This window comes from Dromaius novaehollandiae, chromosome 8, assembly GCF_036370855.1.
Source record: "Dromaius novaehollandiae isolate bDroNov1 chromosome 8, bDroNov1.hap1, whole genome shotgun sequence".
NCBI lineage: Eukaryota > Metazoa > Chordata > Aves > Casuariiformes > Dromaiidae > Dromaius > Dromaius novaehollandiae.
The window spans coordinates 10563881-10585121 of NC_088105.1; the positions used below are offsets into that span (position 1 = coordinate 10563881).

Genomic DNA, 21241 nt, shown 5'->3' on the forward strand with positions numbered 1-21241 from the left:
CTTGAAGGTTTATATTCCTACTAGAATTTGCTTTGTTTATAATTATAAAATCTCCCTGCATTGCATTCCACTATGTAATTGTATATTGTGTGTTAGTATCTTCAGGTTTGTATTTGCTGTATTTGTTTTAATTTGATGTTTTTCTGTTTCATAACTTGGGGATCTAAGAATTCCACACCTACTTTCTCACCAGGCTGTATTAGCAAGAGTGTAGTGAGCAGGTCAAGGGAAGCGCTCATTCCCCTCTGTTCAACACTTGTGAGACTGTATCTGGAGTACAGTGTCTAGTTTGGGGCTTCTCAGTTTAAAAAACAAAAAAACAACAAAAAAGAACCCCCAAAATCCCCCAACAAAACCTAGATATTGATTACTGCTGGGATGTTAGCCACCAATATGTACAGTAGTAACGTAAACTAAATATTTTCAAATGTCCAAAGTACTGTCCTCATTAAAAAAAAAATGTATCTTATTTCTTGGTGAAACAGTAGTACCAGCAGCCGCCAAGAGAGTCCTTCAGTTCCCTCTTCTAAGGAGAATGAGAAAAAGCTTTCCCGGCGTGAGAAGACAAGTAGCTGTATTGAAGAGCGGGCTTGTACTGCTGTGGATGATTCCTTGCCAAGTGATAGTATTTTATCACTGCCAGATGAAAAAGGTTAGCTGTATTGTTTGTGATGAATCTGGAGCTGATAAGAGGGGGCCGGAGGAGTTCATGTTTCGGAATTAGTTTCTGGAATAAATGAGGGAGTATGTGTGAAGAAAGCTGAGCCCCAGGTGAATTGCTAGCCTCTTAAGAGGTAGCGGAGAATGGCACAGTGGGATGGCAACCTTTGAAATTCTGCAGTGCAGAGTGATGGAGTTTGTGGGCTATTCTTTTTGCTGTGCTGGCTGTAGCCAGATGTTCATTTACTGAATATGCAGGCTGAAGGCCAAGTGTTTTGGCAGCCCCAGAAATGTACTTATACCTGTATACAGAATTTCATTGTGTCTTTGTTAGCTAAATAATGGTGTTTCATTATGTCCTCTAACTCAAGATCGCTCTTTTCTAAACGCTCATTTTTCTGCGTTAGGTTAGTCGTCCTCTCCCCCTTTACACTTTTACTGAGATGAAGCAGAGTAACACAGCCTTCATGGTACATACCTGAGAGTAAAACCACTTCTCTAATTTCTCCCTCAGATTCTGCTTCAATTGCAACAGAATATTCTCTGAAATTTGATGAGTCTATGACAGAGGATGAAATTGAGGAAAAGTCTTTTCGGTCTTTGCTACCCTCTGAGAGTCACCGCAGAATTAACCTGGAGAAGAAACGGGGTAATCGTGATGATTCTGATGAGGAAGTCTCCCCAGAAAAAACAGCTCTGTCCTCTATCAAGGTAGGGCAAGTGACTGTAGTTAAGGTAAATAAATTGACCTGAGATGCTTAAGCTGGTGAGCTTGAAATGAGCCATTCTTCGTCAGTTGTGTTTGCAAGCTTTAGGATTTTTTTTTCCACTTTGGTTCTTTGGGTATTTCAAAATGTAGAGTTGTATGAATTACACTGCATGTCAGTGTTGTGCAAGTGAGATAGCTCTGCTTAAAGAACAGTGTATCCAGGCCTCTGCCTCTTCTCTCATGGCTTCTCTTGGAGAAGAGGAATGACTTTTGAGGTAGGTTATAAAAGCATGGTGGGTGAGGTTTTCATGGTTTTCATGCTATGCCTACACACAGCCTGGAACTGCAAGAGGTTGCCTCTTCTCTGTGGACCCAGAGGGCACATCCTGACACTGTCACACAGCCCAGAGCAGAGAGAGCTGGTCTGCACAAAGCTCAGAGGGAGAAAAGAGTTACCCTCTCGCATCTAGCTCTGTGTGTGTGTGTGTGTGTGTGTGTACGTACATACAGATATATTTATATATGTACACACATGCACACATGTGTATGTCTATAATTTTAAAAAGCTTTGGAATTCCCATATTATCAAATCATGCCGAGTTTGTCTTGCCTTCCAGGAGCTAAGCATGCCATTCTCAGGGGGGCAAGATAGTTTCTCTAAATTTACCATGGAGATGGTAAGACAGTACATGAAAGAGGAAGAAATGCGAGCAGCTCATCAGTCCTCGCTACTTCGGCTCCGGGAAAAGGCTTTGAAGGAGAAGACCAAGGCTGAACTAGCATGGCTGGAACACCAGAAGAAGTAAGAGAGCTCTGAATATGCACTGTTGCTAACTGGCCATTTTCTTGTGCTTCTACTTGATTCTTTTTATTTATTTATTCACTTACTTGATTTTGTTTCCACCCCTCCCCTCCATTAAGCATCAGTAGTTGTATAGATTATAGATATCAGAAGACTAGTTCAACTATTGTCACTTGAACAGAACCTAGTTTGTAAGTGTGCTTTGATGTTTACATCGGATATGGTTAGATAAAAAGAATTTAATTGAGCCAGTAGAACATGAGATGTTTGTGTTGTCAGTCAAAGAGAGGGTAATTCCTAACTTTACTCTACAAGTCTTAATTCTGGGATATATGAAGGTGTTGACCAATTAGAACTTTATTTGCTTAATGTCTCTCCAAGGTCATTTTAGTTGACTTAGGCCAAATTTTGTGAACCTGAATATATGATGTCATTAATGACTTATTTCCAACCTTATATATGCTTTGTATGAAATTCCAGTTGAAGTACCTAGTGATACTACTAGACAGTAGTTGCCTGATTTACTCAATGATATTTTCCCATTCTCCCAAATTGGGCACTTACTGCAGGAGAGAACTTCTGTCCACCAGACATTTTCTTACAGCTAGTTTCCATTGTGGACTTGGCAAAGGATTGTGAGGCAGTGATCCAAGTGTCCGTTCTTTTGTCTTTCTCAAATGATGAGCATGCTGCCTTTGCAGAACTTCTGCCCATTCATGTGAGATCTTATATTATCTGCATTGGCCTTCTGACTTTGTATGGTTTTTGACTAAACAAAATGAAATAGACAATACAAAATATTCCACTACAGAGAATGCCAGTGATTAAGTATGGGTGTATACTCTTCTGCAAGTGAGGATAAGTAAACTTTTTTACTTTGAAGAGTAAAAGGCTTGTTGTACATGGTTTGGGTGTGGCTTTCTTTTCCCTCTTATTTAGTCCCTTCTCCCATTTTATTTGCAGGCATTTGCGAGACAAGGGAGAGGATGACAAGATGCCTCCTATAAGAAAGAGACAGCGTGGTCTGCTGCTGAGGTTACAGCAGGAAAAGGTAAGCTATGCCCTCTAGGAAAATCCTGTTGAAAACACTGTGTAGTGATTAAATATTTCAGAGGTTGTAAAAGTATTGAGAAAACTCTGTACTGGGCTTTTTGGATAGGAAGCTAGCAGTATTTCTGATATGTTTTATTCATATTTCAGCAGTATTAACACATTGTTTCAATGGAGCTTTTTATATCAGTAGTGTCACTGGTGAAGCTCAGTGATATTAATTGATCTTCTGTCTCTGCTGCTAAAGCTGCAGACTAAAATTCTTGAAATTATGTGATGAAATAACAAATCCTGCAGCACAGACAGTGGCAGGCTTAAAATGTGTTCTTGAGCTGTTTGTCACTGCAGTTATTTTGCTTAATCTCTACATAAAAGGCAGAAATTAAGCGTCTTCAGGAGGCCAACAAGGCTGCTCGGAAGGAGAGACAGCTGATTCTTAAACAGCAAGCAGAAATAGAAAGAATTCGTCAGACTACAATGAAACTGCAGGAAAAATTAAAGTCTGCAGGAGAAAACAAGCTGGTAAGTGTCAGTATAGAAGTGGGAATCTTCCCTCTTTGGCTGCGTAGCTAGTATTTGACTTCAGTGTTTATAGGAATGGAAAGCTACTAGACTGAGCCTATCACTGAGCTATCAGTTTGGTTTTCCTCAAACTCTCTCATCCTCTGCATTTCAGCAATTTTATCTGTTTAATCTCTTTAGAGCATTGTTCAAGGAAACACACTTGGAAAAGACTTAGAGTGGATGTTTTATTTTAACCAGGCAGTAGATGGTGTTTGTTAATTCTCAGACTTGACTAGTGACTTTGGATATATAAGTTTTCTGGATGATCAGCTCTTTCAGGCTCTGATTTTTGTAAAGTTTGATCCCTTGAGAATGAAGACTATTAAAGAATCGCAAAAAGAGATTCTACAAGTTTATTATGGGATTTATTTGTTAAATGTGACTAACAATCCAAAACATGTTGCCTGTGTGAGTTTTTTCTCTCCTTGTTTCTCTGGTTTAATATAGGTAGACTAAACCTTTCAGGTGATCTTCAGAATACTTTATATAATAATGTTCAACTGGAAGAATATATGGGACTGGGGTATTTATTAATAGGGAGTTACTACATCATGGACAACTATCAGATGTTATACTTCCTGAATAAAGATGTCATCGAAAAGTCTACATACTTATAGTAATGAATTGTTTTCCATTTCAAAGGCAGGACCTTTGGATTTGTTTTGTCATGAAAAGCTGGAATATAGTAGCTATGTAAGTGGGTGGAAGGGAGGGTTGTTCAGGAAAGAATGCTTTAACTCATTTTAAGTATGGCCCTATTAGACCCTAAAGAACTAAAACAAAAGCTCTAAAAAAAACCAAAGCTTGCTGCTTTGATGTGTGTGACTTAGTGCCGTTACACTAAGTTTCTCACGTCTGCTTCACAAGATAGGATTTTTGGGAACTGGCTGTCTTCTTACAAAATGTTGAGGAGACGAAAGTTTAATTATAGAAATATATAAAGAATTGGTTTCCTACTCAGGTAAACTGCATTCTTGGGATTTTTTTTTGTTCTGGATACAGTCAGTGGAGAACTTAAATTATAGAGGAAAAGAAAGGGTTTACTAAAAAACTTGGTGTAAAATAAAAATGAAGTTAAAGTTAGTTCATCAGAGATCTGCAGGTGGACAGACTTTTCTGAAGTATCGTTTGATATAATCTGTGGAAAAGTTGGATAAATTAACACAATTTTTTTTAAAAAGTGGTAGAATAATAACTGTTTTTCCTCTTAATGTTGGATTTACTTGTTTTTTAACATTTATTGCAGGAACTTCACAGTGAAGATGACATCAAACAGAGCAATGCTTCTAGCCCACTTCCAACAGATGCAGAAACACGCAGTCCTTCCCCTGTCTCAATCTCCAGCAGTGAGACTAGTAGCATCATGCAGAAGCTTAAAAAAATGCGCAGCAGAATGGATGAAAAGTAACTAATTCTTTCTTCTTTTATGAAAGTTGTTTACTATTTTAATAGAACAAGTTGGTTTTGCCAGCATCTACACTGAAATGGCCATCAGAAAAATTACAGAGCTATTTATATCACATATGTGCCCAGTGTAGATCAAAGTATATATAACGTTCTAACTCTCAAATCTGACTTGCCTGAAAAAGAGCTGGTTAGAAGCATTAAAAGAACTATATTCATTTTTTGAGGATATTATTTTAAAGGCTACCATTTTTGCATGGATACTGAGATTCAGACCTTGTTAGCTGGTGCTCTGTGTGGTCCATTCTTTGAAGTGAAGTGATACATGCTCAAGACTTCATTCTGGAAAACTGATTTTAATGTTCTCTGCACTCGATAGATTCCATAAAAGCACTTCAATTTAAAAAATTGACATTTGTGCATACAAGGACTTGAATGGAGTTCAGCTTGATGGTAGATCTTGTCAGAGTATCTCTTACAAGCAGAGATCTGAAGTGAGACAGAGTGGTGTCTGTACTTTGTATCTACTCTTTTCTCTTTTATTTTAAAGGAGTAAAATAGAGTGAAACTTTGGAATTACAGTGCCTATTTCTGTCTTGGATTGCAGCATAAGTTATTAATAGCTATAGTCTATATACAGCTGCTGAATTTCAATTCTAATTGCCTTAAAATCAGCTAGAGATGAGTTCTCTAAGTATTTTGATAATGAATGGAGGTGGTATGTGGGTGACTGAAGACAGGCAGTTAATAAGACCTTTCATTTCCTTTCCTCCTGTGTGGTCCACAGATTGGAAAAAATTGAGAACAGCTCTTTCTCTTCAAAGGAAATAATCAAGTATACATCCAGCCCCTGGGTCTGAACACTATGATTGAATCTGTTGATTTCACCTGTTAAATTGTTTTGAACTGAAGAAATTGTTTCTGCATCTTTTCTATGTAGAAATTACTTTGTCTACTTTGAACACTGCAAGTGCTTTACCAGCATGTACTTAATAGTTTGGGGTCTTGAAGTTTTTGTTTGAGATTAGCTCAGTAGAAGTCTGACCTACACCAGTTACGTCAAGAAGTAGTTTTTGCTTAAGTTTTTTTCTTTTTTTTAACTTGTTACTAAGTTAGGTCATTACATATTAGTCTATGTAGATCACCTTTGTAATGATTTTTCTCTTGACTCTTTAAGTTGGAGATAACATCAAAAAACAAGTGTTACAGTTTGTAAAGGCAACCTGTCAGTGACTCCTTAACATCCTAGTTATAGTCTGTTGGGAAGCACCTTTCCCATAACTGTGTATACCCAGATTTGATAAAGATTAAAAAAAAATACCAGTAATAACAAGTGAGGACTGATGTGGGTAGTAGTGGTGATGGAGATAAAAACCTATTCTAGTTACATGGTCTTTGCCTGTTCAAGCCTGTATTGAACATGGGATGCTTTTTTATTCTGACTCTTCTGGTAGGGTTCAGGGAACTGAACAGGCAAAATGATCAATGGCATTTAAAGTTTTTGAAGCATCATGTCTCCAAAAGTAAGCCCTGGGCATTTCAAGTTAGCCATGTGGAAACCAGCTCATCTTTATAGCAGCAAACTCTTTCTCTAAGTATGTTCTGATGTTAGTAAATGGCTTAAAATGGGAACTTAGAAAGAATCTGCTCTGTCTGTAGCCCATGTTGGCTTCCAGAATGTCAAGAAAATGTTTTTTTTCCTGATTCAGTTTCTTTTGGAGATTCAACATACAAAATAACAAATGATGATAGATAGTGATACCAAACCAAATTGAAGCTTATGAATTTTGAGATAAGTATATTAATTTGAGCAGTAGCTTTATAGGAATTAAGAGATAACCAGTATACTTTTATATTCAAGACTCTCTTTGCCACTTTTTATCAAGTAGTGTTTTTGTCAATATTGTTTTTGAAATCTTATTTTTTCGATGTTCCTTCATTCCTAAGCAGCAGCTGTGTTTCCAGAAAGATTTGCATATTAGTAAATAATTGTCTTTACTATTACAAGGGATAATAGCAGATAGAAAGTATACTCTATCCTTAAAGTTATTGTAATTACTTATCAGAAATAATTGCTCACCTTCCTACAATCCTGCTTATCCACCTTTTGAGGATTCTCGAAAAAATTGCTTTTGAGTAGTAAAAAATAGAAATTGTACTTGTGTGTCATTTAATGTATGTACTCGAATATTTTCATTTTGCTTTTATGGCTTTGCCTTGCGTTGTTGGTTATGGTCAAAGGAAACAGTGCTTTGTTTAAACATAAATGATTCTCTGGAGCTTGATCTTTCCCATTGCGTTGCTTTTGCACACATTTTTGCAGATTTTTCAGTAATAGTAGGAGTGATTATTGATTTTTAAAAGAGTGCCAACTTGGTATCTTTTTATGTCCTTATTTGTAAGACACAAGAATAATGAAATAGAGTAAAACGTTGTTGATTTGGGGTGTAAGAATAGGAAGCTGTCTGTTTGAAGGTAAAACAGGATCAGATTGTGCTTATACTGCAAGAGGAAAGAAGCTGAATGACAAACAAAGTATAAGTAAGCTGGGAGAAGGGTACTGGGAAACCCTGCTATGCTGGATTTACTGTATTCCATAGCAAAGGGAAAATCCTTTGGCTTCCTTAGCTATGAGACAGCTTTAATATTTCTCTTCTGCTAAAAGGGGAATGAAAGAGTTTTAATCTTAATCTGTGAATCTTCGTAGCCTGCATGTGAACAGTAGCATGCTCTGTCAAAGAGAATTAATCCCTTTCCCCTTGTTTCCCATGCATATGCAGCTTTAATGATAATCTGTGCAATAGAAGAACAGATTAACTGCTCCTTTTCATTTGCTTTTCTTTAAGCTTCATGATACAGAGCTTTATGAAGCATGGTATTTTTCTTTAAATACAGTCATTCATGAGGAATAAGCTTAAAACAGTCATTCATTATTAAATACCACTTTAAGCACAGCTGTAAGTTTATGTAGATTTTTTTTTTTTTTTTTAAGAAAAAGATGCTACCTTTCTGCAGTTCTTACCTCAAAGGAAAGAGACAGTGTGTGACAATTCAAAGACCGAGTCCGCATTTAACCGCAAGAGCAAATAGCGGCTAGAAGTCTGCTGTATCTCAGACTTTCCCTGGAATTACTCACTTTTTAGAAGCAATTTATTTAATCTTTTTTTTGCTCTTTCACTGGGACTTACCTTTGGGGAAATAATTTAATTCAGGTTTGGTCTGGTGAATGAAAATGTGTTTAGGGTTCCAGACTAGCAAAGTCATTCACATCACAAAACCAGCATGCTATTTAATGCTAATAATATTCTCTATTGAGGGCTGGAATAGCAGGAGCTGCAAAAAGATCAGGTTGAGATCTGTTAACAAGTGCATGTGGAAGTTTGCATCAAAGTAATAAAACTCCTTCCAAGATTTAAGGAAAAATCATAACAGTTCGAAAGTGGCATGTCTTTAACAGGAAAATAAAGTTTAATAGCTTATGCGTAAGTGTATATGTTCTATTGCCTTCTGCATAACAATATATAGTTTTTCTGCTTCAGGTGTTAGGTAATAATTATACAATGTTAAACGCAATTAATTTGCTAGATGCTATCCTTTTCTCGTTCTTTCTGTCTTTTTTGCTATCTTGGTTTTAAACTCTTCCTCCTTATTTTGTAGACACTGCTCTCCTGTTCACTACTTCTTCTCTGTCTTTACGTCTCACCACTGGGCCTCTCTCAGTGTCTGTTTTCCCAACCTCCACCCCAAATTCCAGCTGTATATCTACAACCAATTGGTCAGGTAACTGTACCTTTCTCAAGTGATAGACTCTTTGATAGAGCATGCTCTGTTCAGTCCTAAAAAAGTCAAGAAGTTCCTCATCAGCAAACATTTTTGACCAACTTTCCTCACTGTTTCCAGATTAATCTCTTACTGTTGCTACCACTCTTTGAGTGACAGACAGACAGTTCACTTTGTTCCCACGGTCTCGTTGCTGCCTCAGAGTAGCTGCCCAAACTGTCTAGTTTGGGCTTAAAGTCACTATACCTTGGATATACATGCAGTATAAATAAAGCTAGAGCACCAGGTTAATACATTTAGCTCCATGATTTGGCCATCCTTGTTCTGTGGCCTCTTTTCCTAACCTTTTGGGATGGGTGGATGGAACACGTGACATTAGCACCAGAGAAATGGTTAAACTTTGAAAATCACAACAGTGTAATTTGAGTGCTGCTGCTTCCTCCTCACTCCCCCGGCTTCCCTGCCTTATAGAGGCTAGATGTGGTTTTGGATGTTTTCTGTGGAAATGTCCCTGCCGTTGAGGATGAATGTGTACCCGTGGTGTTCAACTGGAACCCTCTAGAGTGTAGTAAATATTAAGGCAGCATGCGTGCTACCTTGTGGTTCTGACCTTTTAAACCCTAAGGTTTTAAAAGGATCTGCATCTTTAGCCATGTTGCTTTAATCCTTTTCTCTTTATAGATTGAACTTTGGAACCTCCTTTCCTTCCTTTCAACTGACTGCTGATTTCCTAGTTAGTTAGTCTTTGCGTAGTGATTAGTTTTATGGTCACTTAGTTAATTCTCCTTCCCATTGTGGTCTTCTGGGCTAATTCATTTGACATTACTTTGAGGAGTTGTACTCTTTTCAATCCATTTATTTTAGCCTTTCTCTTGAATTTTATTACAACCGGACTCCCTCCCTCAAGATCCGGTCAACCATGAAGATCCGGATGAAGATCCAGTTCTGACAGAGATCAAATAGCTGGTGAAGGAAGAAGAAAAAGTTGCCTTTTGCATTGAGGTCATTACTGGACTATTGGCATCCATAACGAGTTCCAAATATATGACTGCTTGACTCATTGGAGTTGATGTGTAACTGAACACAAGAATTGAAGTATCTGTTAGTGGGGAAAGACAAAACACAGACAAGTGTGACTGTGTATTGTTGGTAATCTGGTTTCTTACTGATATTTAATTTGTCGATTTTGCCTGAGGGTAGACAGTGTTTGATGTTTGCCTATAGAAGGTGATAATGTCACGTACAAAATCATGGAACTCGTTGCCACCTGAAAGGTGGCAGGTATTCCAGAAAATTTACAAGATATCTCTGCTTTTGATCCACACTTGTTTTGACCATAGGAAAGAGAATGGTGGCCATGTTCCAGATGTCTTACTGGCTTCTGAAACTTTTATCTTCATGTCGTTACTACTCTTCACCTTATTTGTACCTGTCTTAGAGAAGCATGCATCTGCGTCTTTACCTTTCTGTTAAATTGTCAGCTCACTTTTAAAGGGAATAGAAAGAGCACTAAGTGAGCAAACAAGAAATATCCCTCAGCAGGCAAGACCTGTGGTTTAGCCAGTTGATCATTTCAGTCTCTGTGCATAAAAGGATCGTCTGAAACATGGGAGATTTAAAAAGTACATATGAAATTAATAACTGCTTTGAGACTAAAAACTTAGATGCTAAGTGTTTGGGTTGACTTGAAATTTTCAAATTACAAAGGCATTTGCGAAGCAAAATACTGCAAATCTTCAAAGATTGTAGTATTAGGCACCAGAGCTTCTGTACTAATGGTGAGCTCTCTCTCTAGCTGGCAAACCATGTATTTTCTACAGAGTGATTCTCTGACATGTTCAGAATTTCATTTAAGCAAATCAAATGGAGTGATTTACACTATCCTGTAGACCTGGTATGTTAAAGGAAGTTTGTGTAATTGATATTGAACTTGCTCCCAGTTATTATCTTAAAGTTAAATGCCATCTTCTAGGTAATTTTAATATTTAGAAATAACACCAGACATGCTGTTACTCAAAAACTGGCAAAGAGAATTAGTATCTACATGCAAACTATTCGTACTTGTGAAATTCTGCATGAATTTTGTCATTTCTGAGGTTTCATGGATCACTTGAGAAATCTTTGTCATAAAGGGAAAAAAAATCTATAAACTTTCAGCATGGGCTTTACTTTTCATTTACTGCTAGTCTTAAACTAGCAGTAATCTACTAGATCTGCTAGTAGCTGGGAAGAACAGTCCGACATCTTTATTCTCTTGATGCTGTCAGCTGACAATTAGCATGGCAGAAGTGGCCATCCATATACATTGGCTTCAGAGGAAGAAGGATAAAAATGCTGGTAATTCAGAAGGACTATCAGTACAGAATCACCTTTTCTTACGTATTTGGAAAGAACTGTGGGGTAGTTAGGGCTACAACCTTCTCTCTGTTTTCGGGATAAACTACAAGAAAGCTTCATTTTTCAAAAAGTTACTGCTGTCTCGAGGGTTCCAGTTTAATGCCACAGGTACTTTTTCACGTCCTGAAATTGGGAACTTGCACTGTTCATTTAAGTTAATAGTGTGTAGCACTTCTAATGATGTTAAGTTTTAGATCCTTAACATGTAAACAGTGTGCTTACCTTGTTTAAAATGCAGAGTGAAAAATAGATTGTAAAACTCAATTTTCTCTGATGACAGAACTTCAGTATATCTTCAGTTCAGAGACCTGGTGCAAAAAAAAAAATCTCTGAAAAGGGCAAGGGAACTAAAATTATGAAATGAGTGGCTTTATGGTATTCTAGCATTTTACTTGATCACTTTTTAAGAAGGAAAACACATAGAGAAATTTTAGGAGACAATAGTATCTGTTTTACCTGCTGTTGTAACATTCTGTAGATTTTACTTACTGTGAAGAGAAATCTTTTGTCTCCTTTATATGTAGGTTTTTATATGTAGACTGTTTTAGCAGCGTATCAGAGTTCTAGGAGATGCTAGTTAGTATGGATATTATCCTGGAAAACAATTTGAACAGCTAAAATTCTGAGAATTGTGGCAAGAGAGTATCTGGCTATTGGGACCTTTGACTGTGGTTGACTACTTTTCCATTACTCTCTGCTCTATCAGGTTCCTAACTAAGCGAGAACAGAAGCTGATGCAGCGTCGACAACATGCTGAAGAGTTGTTGGAGTGGAAACGCCGCCTAGATGCAGAGGAAGCAGAAATACGGCAGATAGAAAAGCAGGCTCTAGCTGCCTGGGACAAAGAACTGCTCAAAACCAAAATAGCCAAGAAAGACCTGGGGGATCAGAGAACTGAGCCCAAAGGTAATAGCAAGGATATATACTAAATAGGATATATACTAATAAATACTAAAAGGAGCAAGTGGGGGGAACTGACGCAAACGAAAAGAGTAAAACATAATCTGGCATCAACTATTGTCTGGTTTTGCACTTCTTTCCTTTTTTTGGTGTTTTTGTGGTGGCTGCTCTTTCTGGACACTCTCAGAATCTCGACTTTTACACTCTGCTATTTACTGTCTTCTGCCTAGTTTTTTTAACCCTATTTTTAAGCTCCTTTACTGTCTATCCTCTCAGGTGTGTAGTGCAGCATAGGCCCGTCAGGTGTTTCTACATACAATTTAAAGTATATTTCTATCTTTTCAAAACAAAAAAATACTCTGTGATCGTTTGCTGATCTTATTCCCAATTTACCCATTAAAACCCTTTTCCACTGCAGCACTGTTTGTGTCTCTCCTGCTAGCCTTATTGCTGTTGGTGGGGATAGCTCTTACCGTCAGAGGCTACTTTCCCCTTGTTGTTTTGCATTTCAAAAAGTTGAAAGTTGTTTTTTCTTCTTTGGCTTTGCTCTTAATTTCTCTCTATCTCTGTTGTTAATATAGTAACTGAAATCTTCAGGTGTACTGAAGTGTGCTAATATGTAGTTAGTATAAATGATACTACTCTGAGAAAAGTAAGTTCCCAGATTTTGGGAGCTACAGCGTTACTGTTCTAAGTGTATTGCATTTTGAGGATCAGCTGCAGAGAACAGGATTGTAGCGGGAAAAAGTGTTGAAACTTCAGGGGTTGTCCCAGAAATTACCAATTTTTTCCCACTTTGTTGAAAGCAGGCAGTGCATCTTTTGAATGTGCAGAGAAAATTCAGAATTTTGTTGCATTACGCTTGTTATTGAAAACTACCGTGTGGATTTTAGGAATCTGTAGGACGTTTTAAAGATACTCTGTGAGTTATTAAGTTCCAGTGAACAAAAATTCATCATGCTCATGACAGAAAGGAAATGTATTTTCTCATCTGTGCCCCTATTAATTGTATCTACCAGTAAGCATTGGAGCACAGCCCTAGCTGGGGAGGGAAAACTCCTCACCCCATCTTTGCTCGAATATTGAATTATTCTCCATGGGAATTTAGTAAACAGGAGTGTTGAAAACCCAGGCTATTAATTTACTTTTTGCCATAGGAGACACTCATGATGAAATCATAACATTAAAATGTTTTCTGCAACTACCGTAAAGGAAGCAATCACTTCTAAATTCAAGATCTCGTTTGCAGATTATATGCTCCACCATGACTTCTTCATAATAATAGTGACTCTTTCTGCTGTATGGTCAGCTGGAAGGACCGGTTTCCCTAATGATCTTTTTAGGAACCTGTTGTCTGGAAAATGTTAGAATGTCCTGAAAAGCTCTTTATTTTAGACATCCAGCAATCACTTAAGAATATTTGACAGTCCTAATTCATAATTCTCTGGTAAACTTGCCTGTTCTTTCTAAATATTCCACTCTAGGTGTCTAGGCGAGTGAAAAAATGCTTATCAATTTGACATGTGCTGGTAGCAGTTATTGCTTTATATGCAGGCAACAGTTTCCTTGAAGGCAGAAATCCCAATAATACTAGGTGCATGTATGTCAGCGCAAGTTTTTATGTGCTCTGATTTTCCCTCTTATTATTCAATCTCAGAAACAGCCAGTGAAGAAGAGTCTCCAGTGCCTTCTTGCTCTCATCTAAACAGTGAAAGCTCCATCCCGGAAGATCTTGGCAGTCCAGCTGCCGAGTCTGTCCCGTCAGAGACTATGGGCCATGGGCAGTCAGAGAGTCCAAATCAGCGTACAGTTACAGAAGAAATGGCTTATTCTGAAGAGCTCAAGTCCTCTACCTCACCTAGCAAACTTGTGAGTGAGCTTTTTATGCAGTATATATTCTTCTTACACTTGTAAATGGCTATCATAAAACATAAGAAATGTAGCCATTCCAGTTGTCTAAGCAAAGATTAAACTATTCTCTGTGTTTGCAATGCCATTTTACATTAGTATGTATAAACGTTGTGGTCAGATGTGTTCTTTAAGTCTTAAGGAAAAATTGCTTCAGCATAGGGTTTAGGTATTTTTAAACTTGTGAGCAGTCTTGCAAAATATTTCGCATGTGTCACGTAGGTGTGCGGTATTAAGTGGTGGAACACTGAGCCAGTTTATGAATGTGAATTAGCTGTAGGCTAGCTTGTTAGCATTACGTAAATTCTTTTGGCTATGGAAATTATGCTTTTTTTCCACCTTGCTTTATGTATAGGTAATGTATCCCAAAGTATAGCTGTAGGATGAAGAAGCATAGCTAAAGCTCATGCACAATCCTTTGGGTTTCAGATTATGCTTACTTGCTTGCTAATTCTGCCTTATTGTTCTATTCTGCTTTCTTGATAACTTTGATGAGCTCCATCCTGGTAATTTTGATCCGCTGTGCTGAATCTGAAATCTAAAGATGCAGTGTCAACCAGTGTCTGGGGGAGGAAAAAGATATGCTCCTGTAGACTTTTATTACAAATACTTTCTTTTTGGAAAGTTTGCTTAGAATGTGAGGCCAAGAAGACAGTGTGGTAAAATGAGTAATATGTGCTAAAAGTTGTGTTCAAGGTGTGTGAAAGGCTTATGTTATAATCTTGATGTAGTAAACAGCATTTTAGAAGAAAACTTGCTCTTAAAAGAATGTTTTGCCTGGCTACAAAGAATAGGGCTGTGGTGTTTTAGTGATTTAAAATGGCACTGTGCACCTCTTCTATAGACGGGTCCTTTTGGTTTCACAGGTATATCTAGTAGGAGATTTTATCGCCTTAGTTATTACCAAATATGATTATATCAACTGTTTCGAACACCCGTGAGTCAGAAGCATGTCAGTTCACTTAGGTGGTAATAGACTAGTCTAAGGTTTGTTGAAATCAAGGCTCAAAGCAAGCAATTAGCTATTGCTCTTTTGGATATTTTTGTTCTGTTGTCTAACAAGCTAACATAAGTTCTTAAGATACTTGGCTAGATACTATGGCTTATGAGATGTTCTGTAGTCAGGCTATGTCCTTTCCTTGTAATTAGCTCCTGATAACAATGATCCCCTACTTTCAAACTGAGCTTTACAAGCAGTTACTTATTTGTCCTTTTCTTCTCAAATAGTCTCCTCCTAAAAGCAGCATATCTGTATCAAAGCAAGATTCCAGCAAAAGCAGCCATAGAGTTGGAGGGCAGCTACGTTCACTTGTAAAATCTCATCAGATATCTAACAGCTGGTCTGATGAATCTTTATCTATGACACAGTCAGGTAAGTTTAATATCTGCTTGGGTTTAAATTGCATTTTCAAGACTTCTTGTTTTGATGAGTAGACTTAACACACAGACCTAGGTTGGGGCGGGGGGGAAACAAATTCCTGGAAATTGCCAGATTTCGGGGTCCTGTGGGGGTGTTTTCCCATGTTGTCATTTGATCTCTTAAGCTTAGGGACCTTTATTTATTGCCTCTTTTTTTTAGAAAACAATTCAGGTTTCTGCAAACAGGTATGAAGAAGATAAGAGTTGATAGGCAAGATGTTTTTCGAATTTAAATATACCAGGTTAGCTCCATCCCACTTATTTTAAGAAAAAAGAAGATGGTTCAGCAGCATGCAAACACAATCATCCTCCTTCTGAATGCAACCTGTCTCCAGAAGCAGGATAGCTCTGTTATCATGACAGTACAAGTGAGCCAGTTGGACCTGCGCTGGCATGTGCAGAGCTAACGGACACTTCAGTACATATGCAGAAGGTCTGTGTCCACAAACAGGACGATCTGCCTGCAAGACAGTGGATCATCAGAAAAATGATGTTCTAGGTGTGTCAGGCCGGGTCTTGCAAAACTACTGAGCATTTCTCATTTCCACGCGTCCTAGATCTCCCTTGGTACTATGGCCAAAAGGTATTCCCTTAGGCATCTGAGAAGGGAAATTCAGTAATGTCTGTGCATCACTAACTGTAGCTGATCTGTGTCATACTAAACCCCCTAAGCAAATGAAGCTGTCTTTATTTTTTGGAAGAGGGCTAGAATTATGTGCAGTAAAATAAGGCCTAAGATTGCATTTTGAGTGATAAAATACAAGAACTATTGTATGGTCTCATATCCCAAGTCTTTTAACCCAGTATCCAAATTGGCTAACAATAAATGCTGAGGAAAAGAATGTAAAAGCAGACTGGTGCAGAGTGATCCTTTCCCTGATGTGCTTTTCCAGTCTGCTAGTCATGTGGCTTCTAGGACTTCCTGAACAAACACTTGGGCGGGGGGTCACTACTATCCGCTCTGTTAAACTGTGTAGTCTGTTTTGAACCCTTCTGTACTTTTAGGTTCTAAAACGTCTTGTACTCCACAGTACGTACAGTTTTGATAGCATCATAAAATACTTCTTATTAGCAAATGAGTTTGTGTTCTTTTCCTGCTTGACTTTTTTTGATTCCTTAAATGATTAGTAAGTCTTCACTGGAAAAAAAATTGGTGGTTTGACTGCATGTACTGGTTGATATCCGTAATTGCTGGATAACTTTGCTAGCATACATATATATCCAGTCTTTTTAGTGTCTGATATAGCCAACTTAATAGTCTTTTATGTCGTTTCTTGGGTAATATGTATTTAAGTCCAATAAAGACAGTAATTGTGCAACAGCTGTTCTCCTGCTGGATATAGAAATGAATACATAACAGCTAGGTATTGCTTTGCATTAACATTCTTGTATTGGCATTCTGTCTGTAGGGCACTTGGCAACACAAATAAGCATTCAGCAACTTGATAAAGTTACCTTCAAGTTCTGACTGAGAAAGCACACAAGGAAGCCATTGGGAAAAGCGTAGGAGGCAACAGTGGCCATGAAAATACACTTTCAAAATAAAGTATTTGCAATCTTGGATCATTTCAAACACCAAATAAATGTATGAAGGAGGGGAAAGGTGGATCAGGATGGTGCTGGTTTCCCAATGAATCATTTCATTGTAAGGAGACAAATCTTCCAAGATGCTTGAGTAGTAATGAAGTCATTACTTTGTTAGTCCTGATGCATGCATAGACAAGATCAACAAAGATGAAAACGTATGCAGATCTTTCCCTTATGACTTGATCAATAAAGCTGTAATTACATAGTGGTCACTTACCATTCAGGAGGAGGAGTTAATTACAGTAGCATCATAAAGTACTCCTGATTAGCAAGTGAGATTCCATTCTTTTTGTGCTTGTTTTTTTTAATTCCCTAAATGGTTAACAACCGATGTTAATGGAAAAAGAATACAGTAGTTTGATTGTATTTGCTGGCTATAGTTGATGAAATCCTTCATTATAACTGTTTGTTGCTTTTTGAAATGAGATTGATTAACAAAATGTCCTGCTGTTCCTGCTAGCTGACCAGATAGTAATGGTGACTTACTTTCTAGATGTTTCAGGGAAGCAGGTGGGGTTTATGAGCATCTAAGCTTTTTGGTCCAGAAAACAGCATAGAAAAAACTGAGTATTAGAAAAGCAAACCAGCATGGATACTTCAGTTAGGAGCTGGCTGCTATAGAAGAGGAATGGGAACATCAGCCACAGGAAGGAGCTTGCAGTAAGACTATGTCAGATAAATATTTTGAAGAGCTTTTGGTATTTAATTGTGGCAGCACCAGTCTGGGACCAGGATCTTATTTTGCTCTGTGTCGGTATAAGTTTAAAATGAGAAGCAAGTGGATGTAATCAGGTGGGTAGGGAAGAATAAATAATGAGACACTGAGGCAATCTTTCTGTAAGGTCTGAGAGGTCCAAAAGACCCACAGGTCGTTAGAACAGTGACAATAAAAGGAGCAGAGTTACCGGTAGAATGTGATTATCCAGTAGAGAACGGATCTAAGTAGCTGGAAACAGTGTCTCAAGAGAACAGAAGCAGAAGACCATAAGAAGGGCTGAGAAGCCAGGCTGCAGGGAGTTCTAGGGATGGAGGGGAACGGAATAGACCTTATTAAAATTACTAAGGAAAATTATTAAAAAAAAAAAAAATTGTTCAGATGGAAAATAGCTGCGGTCACTAACAGTACCATAGGAGGGTCTGTGAAATTGAACTTGGAGCGAGGGTATTCCAAGTAGCTTTATATAAGATATCATTCGGTAGTCCGACTTGTGTCTAAACTCAATGCTGCCTCCTTCACCCTGAATAAATTGACATCCAGAGGCCTGACAACAGTAAAATGTCTACATTGTTCAAATTGACTCTTCTTCCTACTGTCACGCAGTCAGTTCTCTCATAGATGTATTTAGTTTAGGACTACAAAATCTAAATTGATGGGAAACCTAATCTGCTTTTGGAGTGTGCTATTTTAAGTGCAATTCTCATCAGTAAAGTGTACCTTGTAGTTTGAGACTGTATGGTGATTTAAAAAAAAAAAATCTTTCAAATATTTTTTTGTTATGCACCTTTTGAGTTGTCATATTTTCAGATACGTCAGAAAACATTAATTTCTGCAGCCACTGATGTGATAAGGAGTTAAGGTAGCAGCATGAACACGAGCAGTAACTCTATTCTGTAGCATGTAAGTTATTTAAAGGTTAAAACTAAACTTTTTCAGAAACCACGTCTGACCAGAGCGACATTGAAGGCCGGATCAGGGCCCTGAAGGACGAACTACGAAAAAGGAAATCTGTGGTTTATCAGCTGAAAAAGGAACAGAAAAAGAGACAAAAGGAGAGACTGAAAGCCCAGGAGGCCAGTTTGATCAAGCAACTAGAGGTTAGGAGCAGGGGGAAGAAGGGCAAAGTAAAAGTCAGATTGTTAGCCTTGGATAAATCATTATACCACGGACGTTGCTGACAGAATATTGTATCAACAGCTGTGAAGGACATCTTATTGTGGTAGAAGTGTGACTATATTCTGCTCATTTAATAATTTTCAGTAATGAACCAGAGCCCCTGAGGCAAAAATGTTATTTCCTTTAAAATTTATAGTCTTAATGGGATACTAGTAATGTCCAGGTGGTTTATGTGTATTTTTACACTTAGTATCCTAGCTGGGATTAAAGAGTGATGCTAAGGTAGATCTGAAGGTTTTAATATTTTACTTTGAAGAACAAATTACAATCATGGAGCTTTAGGAAGTTAAATATGTTGCTTTACATAAAAACAGAGAGTGTCCTTCGAGTAGTCGAGGCTGTGCTGTATTCATTTGATAGGTTTTGTTTGCTGAACCATAGTTACAGTTTAGTAGATTAACAGCCATGCTTGTTTTTCATGCTTAGTCATATGATGAGTTCATCAAGAAGACTGAAGCAGAGCTGAACCAAGATCTGGAGACATCACCCACAGCTAAACCTCAGATTAAAACTCCATCCTCAGCTGCTGAAAAACCTAAGATCAAGGCACCACCACTCCATAGGTAATTGGAATTTCTTCTTTTTACTGAGATTATTCTGAAACAGCAATGAATGCTGTTTTAGCAGAAACCTATACTGCAAGGAAACCTGGTAACTGCTGTTCTTCAAATCACTGGATGGTAGCCATATCCTGTCTGCTGGTCTCATCAGACCCAAAACAGATTAAATACACTGCACCTGTAATCATATGCATCCCATTTATGTCCTGCTCTGTCTTTCAGGTACTATTTGCAAATTGCTATTGAAAAGTAATTTCCGATTGTGCAAATATGTACAAAATGGTGTTATGGGTTACTGACACGAAGGAATTTCTTCCCATTTTGGTCACCCATCTTGCCTCCTGCACTGTGTGAGGCAAACTATCCACCTTTGCAACTTAAATCTGGTTTAGATCTTACGTTTTAAAAGGTAGATAATTCAACAGACTTCTGCAATTCATGATATGTTTTCCAGGTGTTTCATTTCCTCCAGCAGATGGTGTAATTTTAGTGCACTTAAGTTTAAAAAAAATTATATATATATATATTTGTTTTCTTTTTAACTGCAAAAAGGCAGAAGTTTGTGATTAACCTTCTAGAAAGTAGGCCATTCCAGGACTCACCAAACCCTTCTCTCTGCCCCATTCCTGTTTTCAAAGTTCACTTTGTTTTCTTAGTATGCTACATTATATTATCATTGGTGTGGTATTATTATCACAGATGCTTTTATTTTCATTTTTATCTTTAAAAAAAGTCTGTTGTAACCATGGTTCACTGGATTTGATTTTTCAACCTTAGGCCTGAGACAGCAAAGAATTGGAAATCACTGACTGAATCGGAGCGGTCCAGAGCATCTCTGGAATCCATTGCAGAGCATGGAGGTATGCGACTGGAAGAATCAGTGCTACAGATGAAGATCTCAGATGATTGTTTTAATCTTCAAACTTTCCTTCTTGATTCAAGAAGGGGTTTTAAGAGAGCATGCAGACTTCATAAATAAAATCTTAACACAGAAGTTATATTTTTTACTCTTCCATGTTTACACTTGTTTTGCAATATTTCAGGGGTGGAGGTTCTTAAGTTATGGCATCCCCCCCCCCTTTCAAAAAATTCTAAAACCTCGTGGTACTTGGCTCCCTTATTTTAAAGGAATTCTGTAGTAAGAAAAATCTAAAACATTGTTGATAGAAGATGCTATAGCTCTAAAAGAATTAAAACTAAAACTACAGTAGGCTGTTGGCTTTTTGTTCATGCTGTATTATTTCCATTTAGTATGCTTCTGCTTTTGCTGTTTCCTGATATTCAGTATTTAGTATTATTCTTGCTGAGGTTTGTGTGAAACCATAATCCCATGACAGCCTTTTTCCTTTTTTTGTTTCCTGTACCTTTATCACTTGAGAAAAATATGCTTAAGGAAACAAAAAATAATGAAAACTTTAGAAATAGGTATTTACGAGTCGATATTTTTCAGATACTTTTCAATATTTTGCTGCCAATCATTACCTGTTATTTTAATCTTGCTTGTTTTTATATGACTTCCAAACAAATAACTGAGCCCTTATCTTGGGATTGTATTGTAAGATAATATGAAATACCAGTGCAAGGAAAGAAATGGAAAGAAAGTGCTA

At 37.6% G+C, this 21241-nt stretch overlaps 1 protein-coding gene across 4 annotated transcripts in view; it reads left to right on the plus strand.

The window, feature by feature from the left end:
• The window catches only part of CEP350 (centrosomal protein 350), a 79008-nt gene that overhangs the window by 44456 nt on the left and 13311 nt on the right, over positions 1 to 21241 (plus strand). For all 4 annotated transcript variants that reach the window (XM_064515640.1, XM_064515642.1, XM_064515641.1 and 1 more), the window contains 12 exons: positions 486 to 652; positions 1175 to 1371; positions 1987 to 2171; positions 3135 to 3222; positions 3597 to 3743; positions 5032 to 5189; positions 12073 to 12272; positions 13924 to 14135; positions 15402 to 15546; positions 18835 to 18995; positions 19501 to 19637; positions 20412 to 20494. In XM_064515640.1, the coding sequence (XP_064371710.1) occupies positions 486 to 652; positions 1175 to 1371; positions 1987 to 2171; positions 3135 to 3222; positions 3597 to 3743; positions 5032 to 5189; positions 12073 to 12272; positions 13924 to 14135; positions 15402 to 15546; positions 18835 to 18995; positions 19501 to 19637; positions 20412 to 20494 (1880 nt within the window). The remainder of the gene's footprint in view (positions 1 to 485; positions 653 to 1174; positions 1372 to 1986; positions 2172 to 3134; positions 3223 to 3596; positions 3744 to 5031; positions 5190 to 12072; positions 12273 to 13923; positions 14136 to 15401; positions 15547 to 18834; positions 18996 to 19500; positions 19638 to 20411; positions 20495 to 21241) is intronic.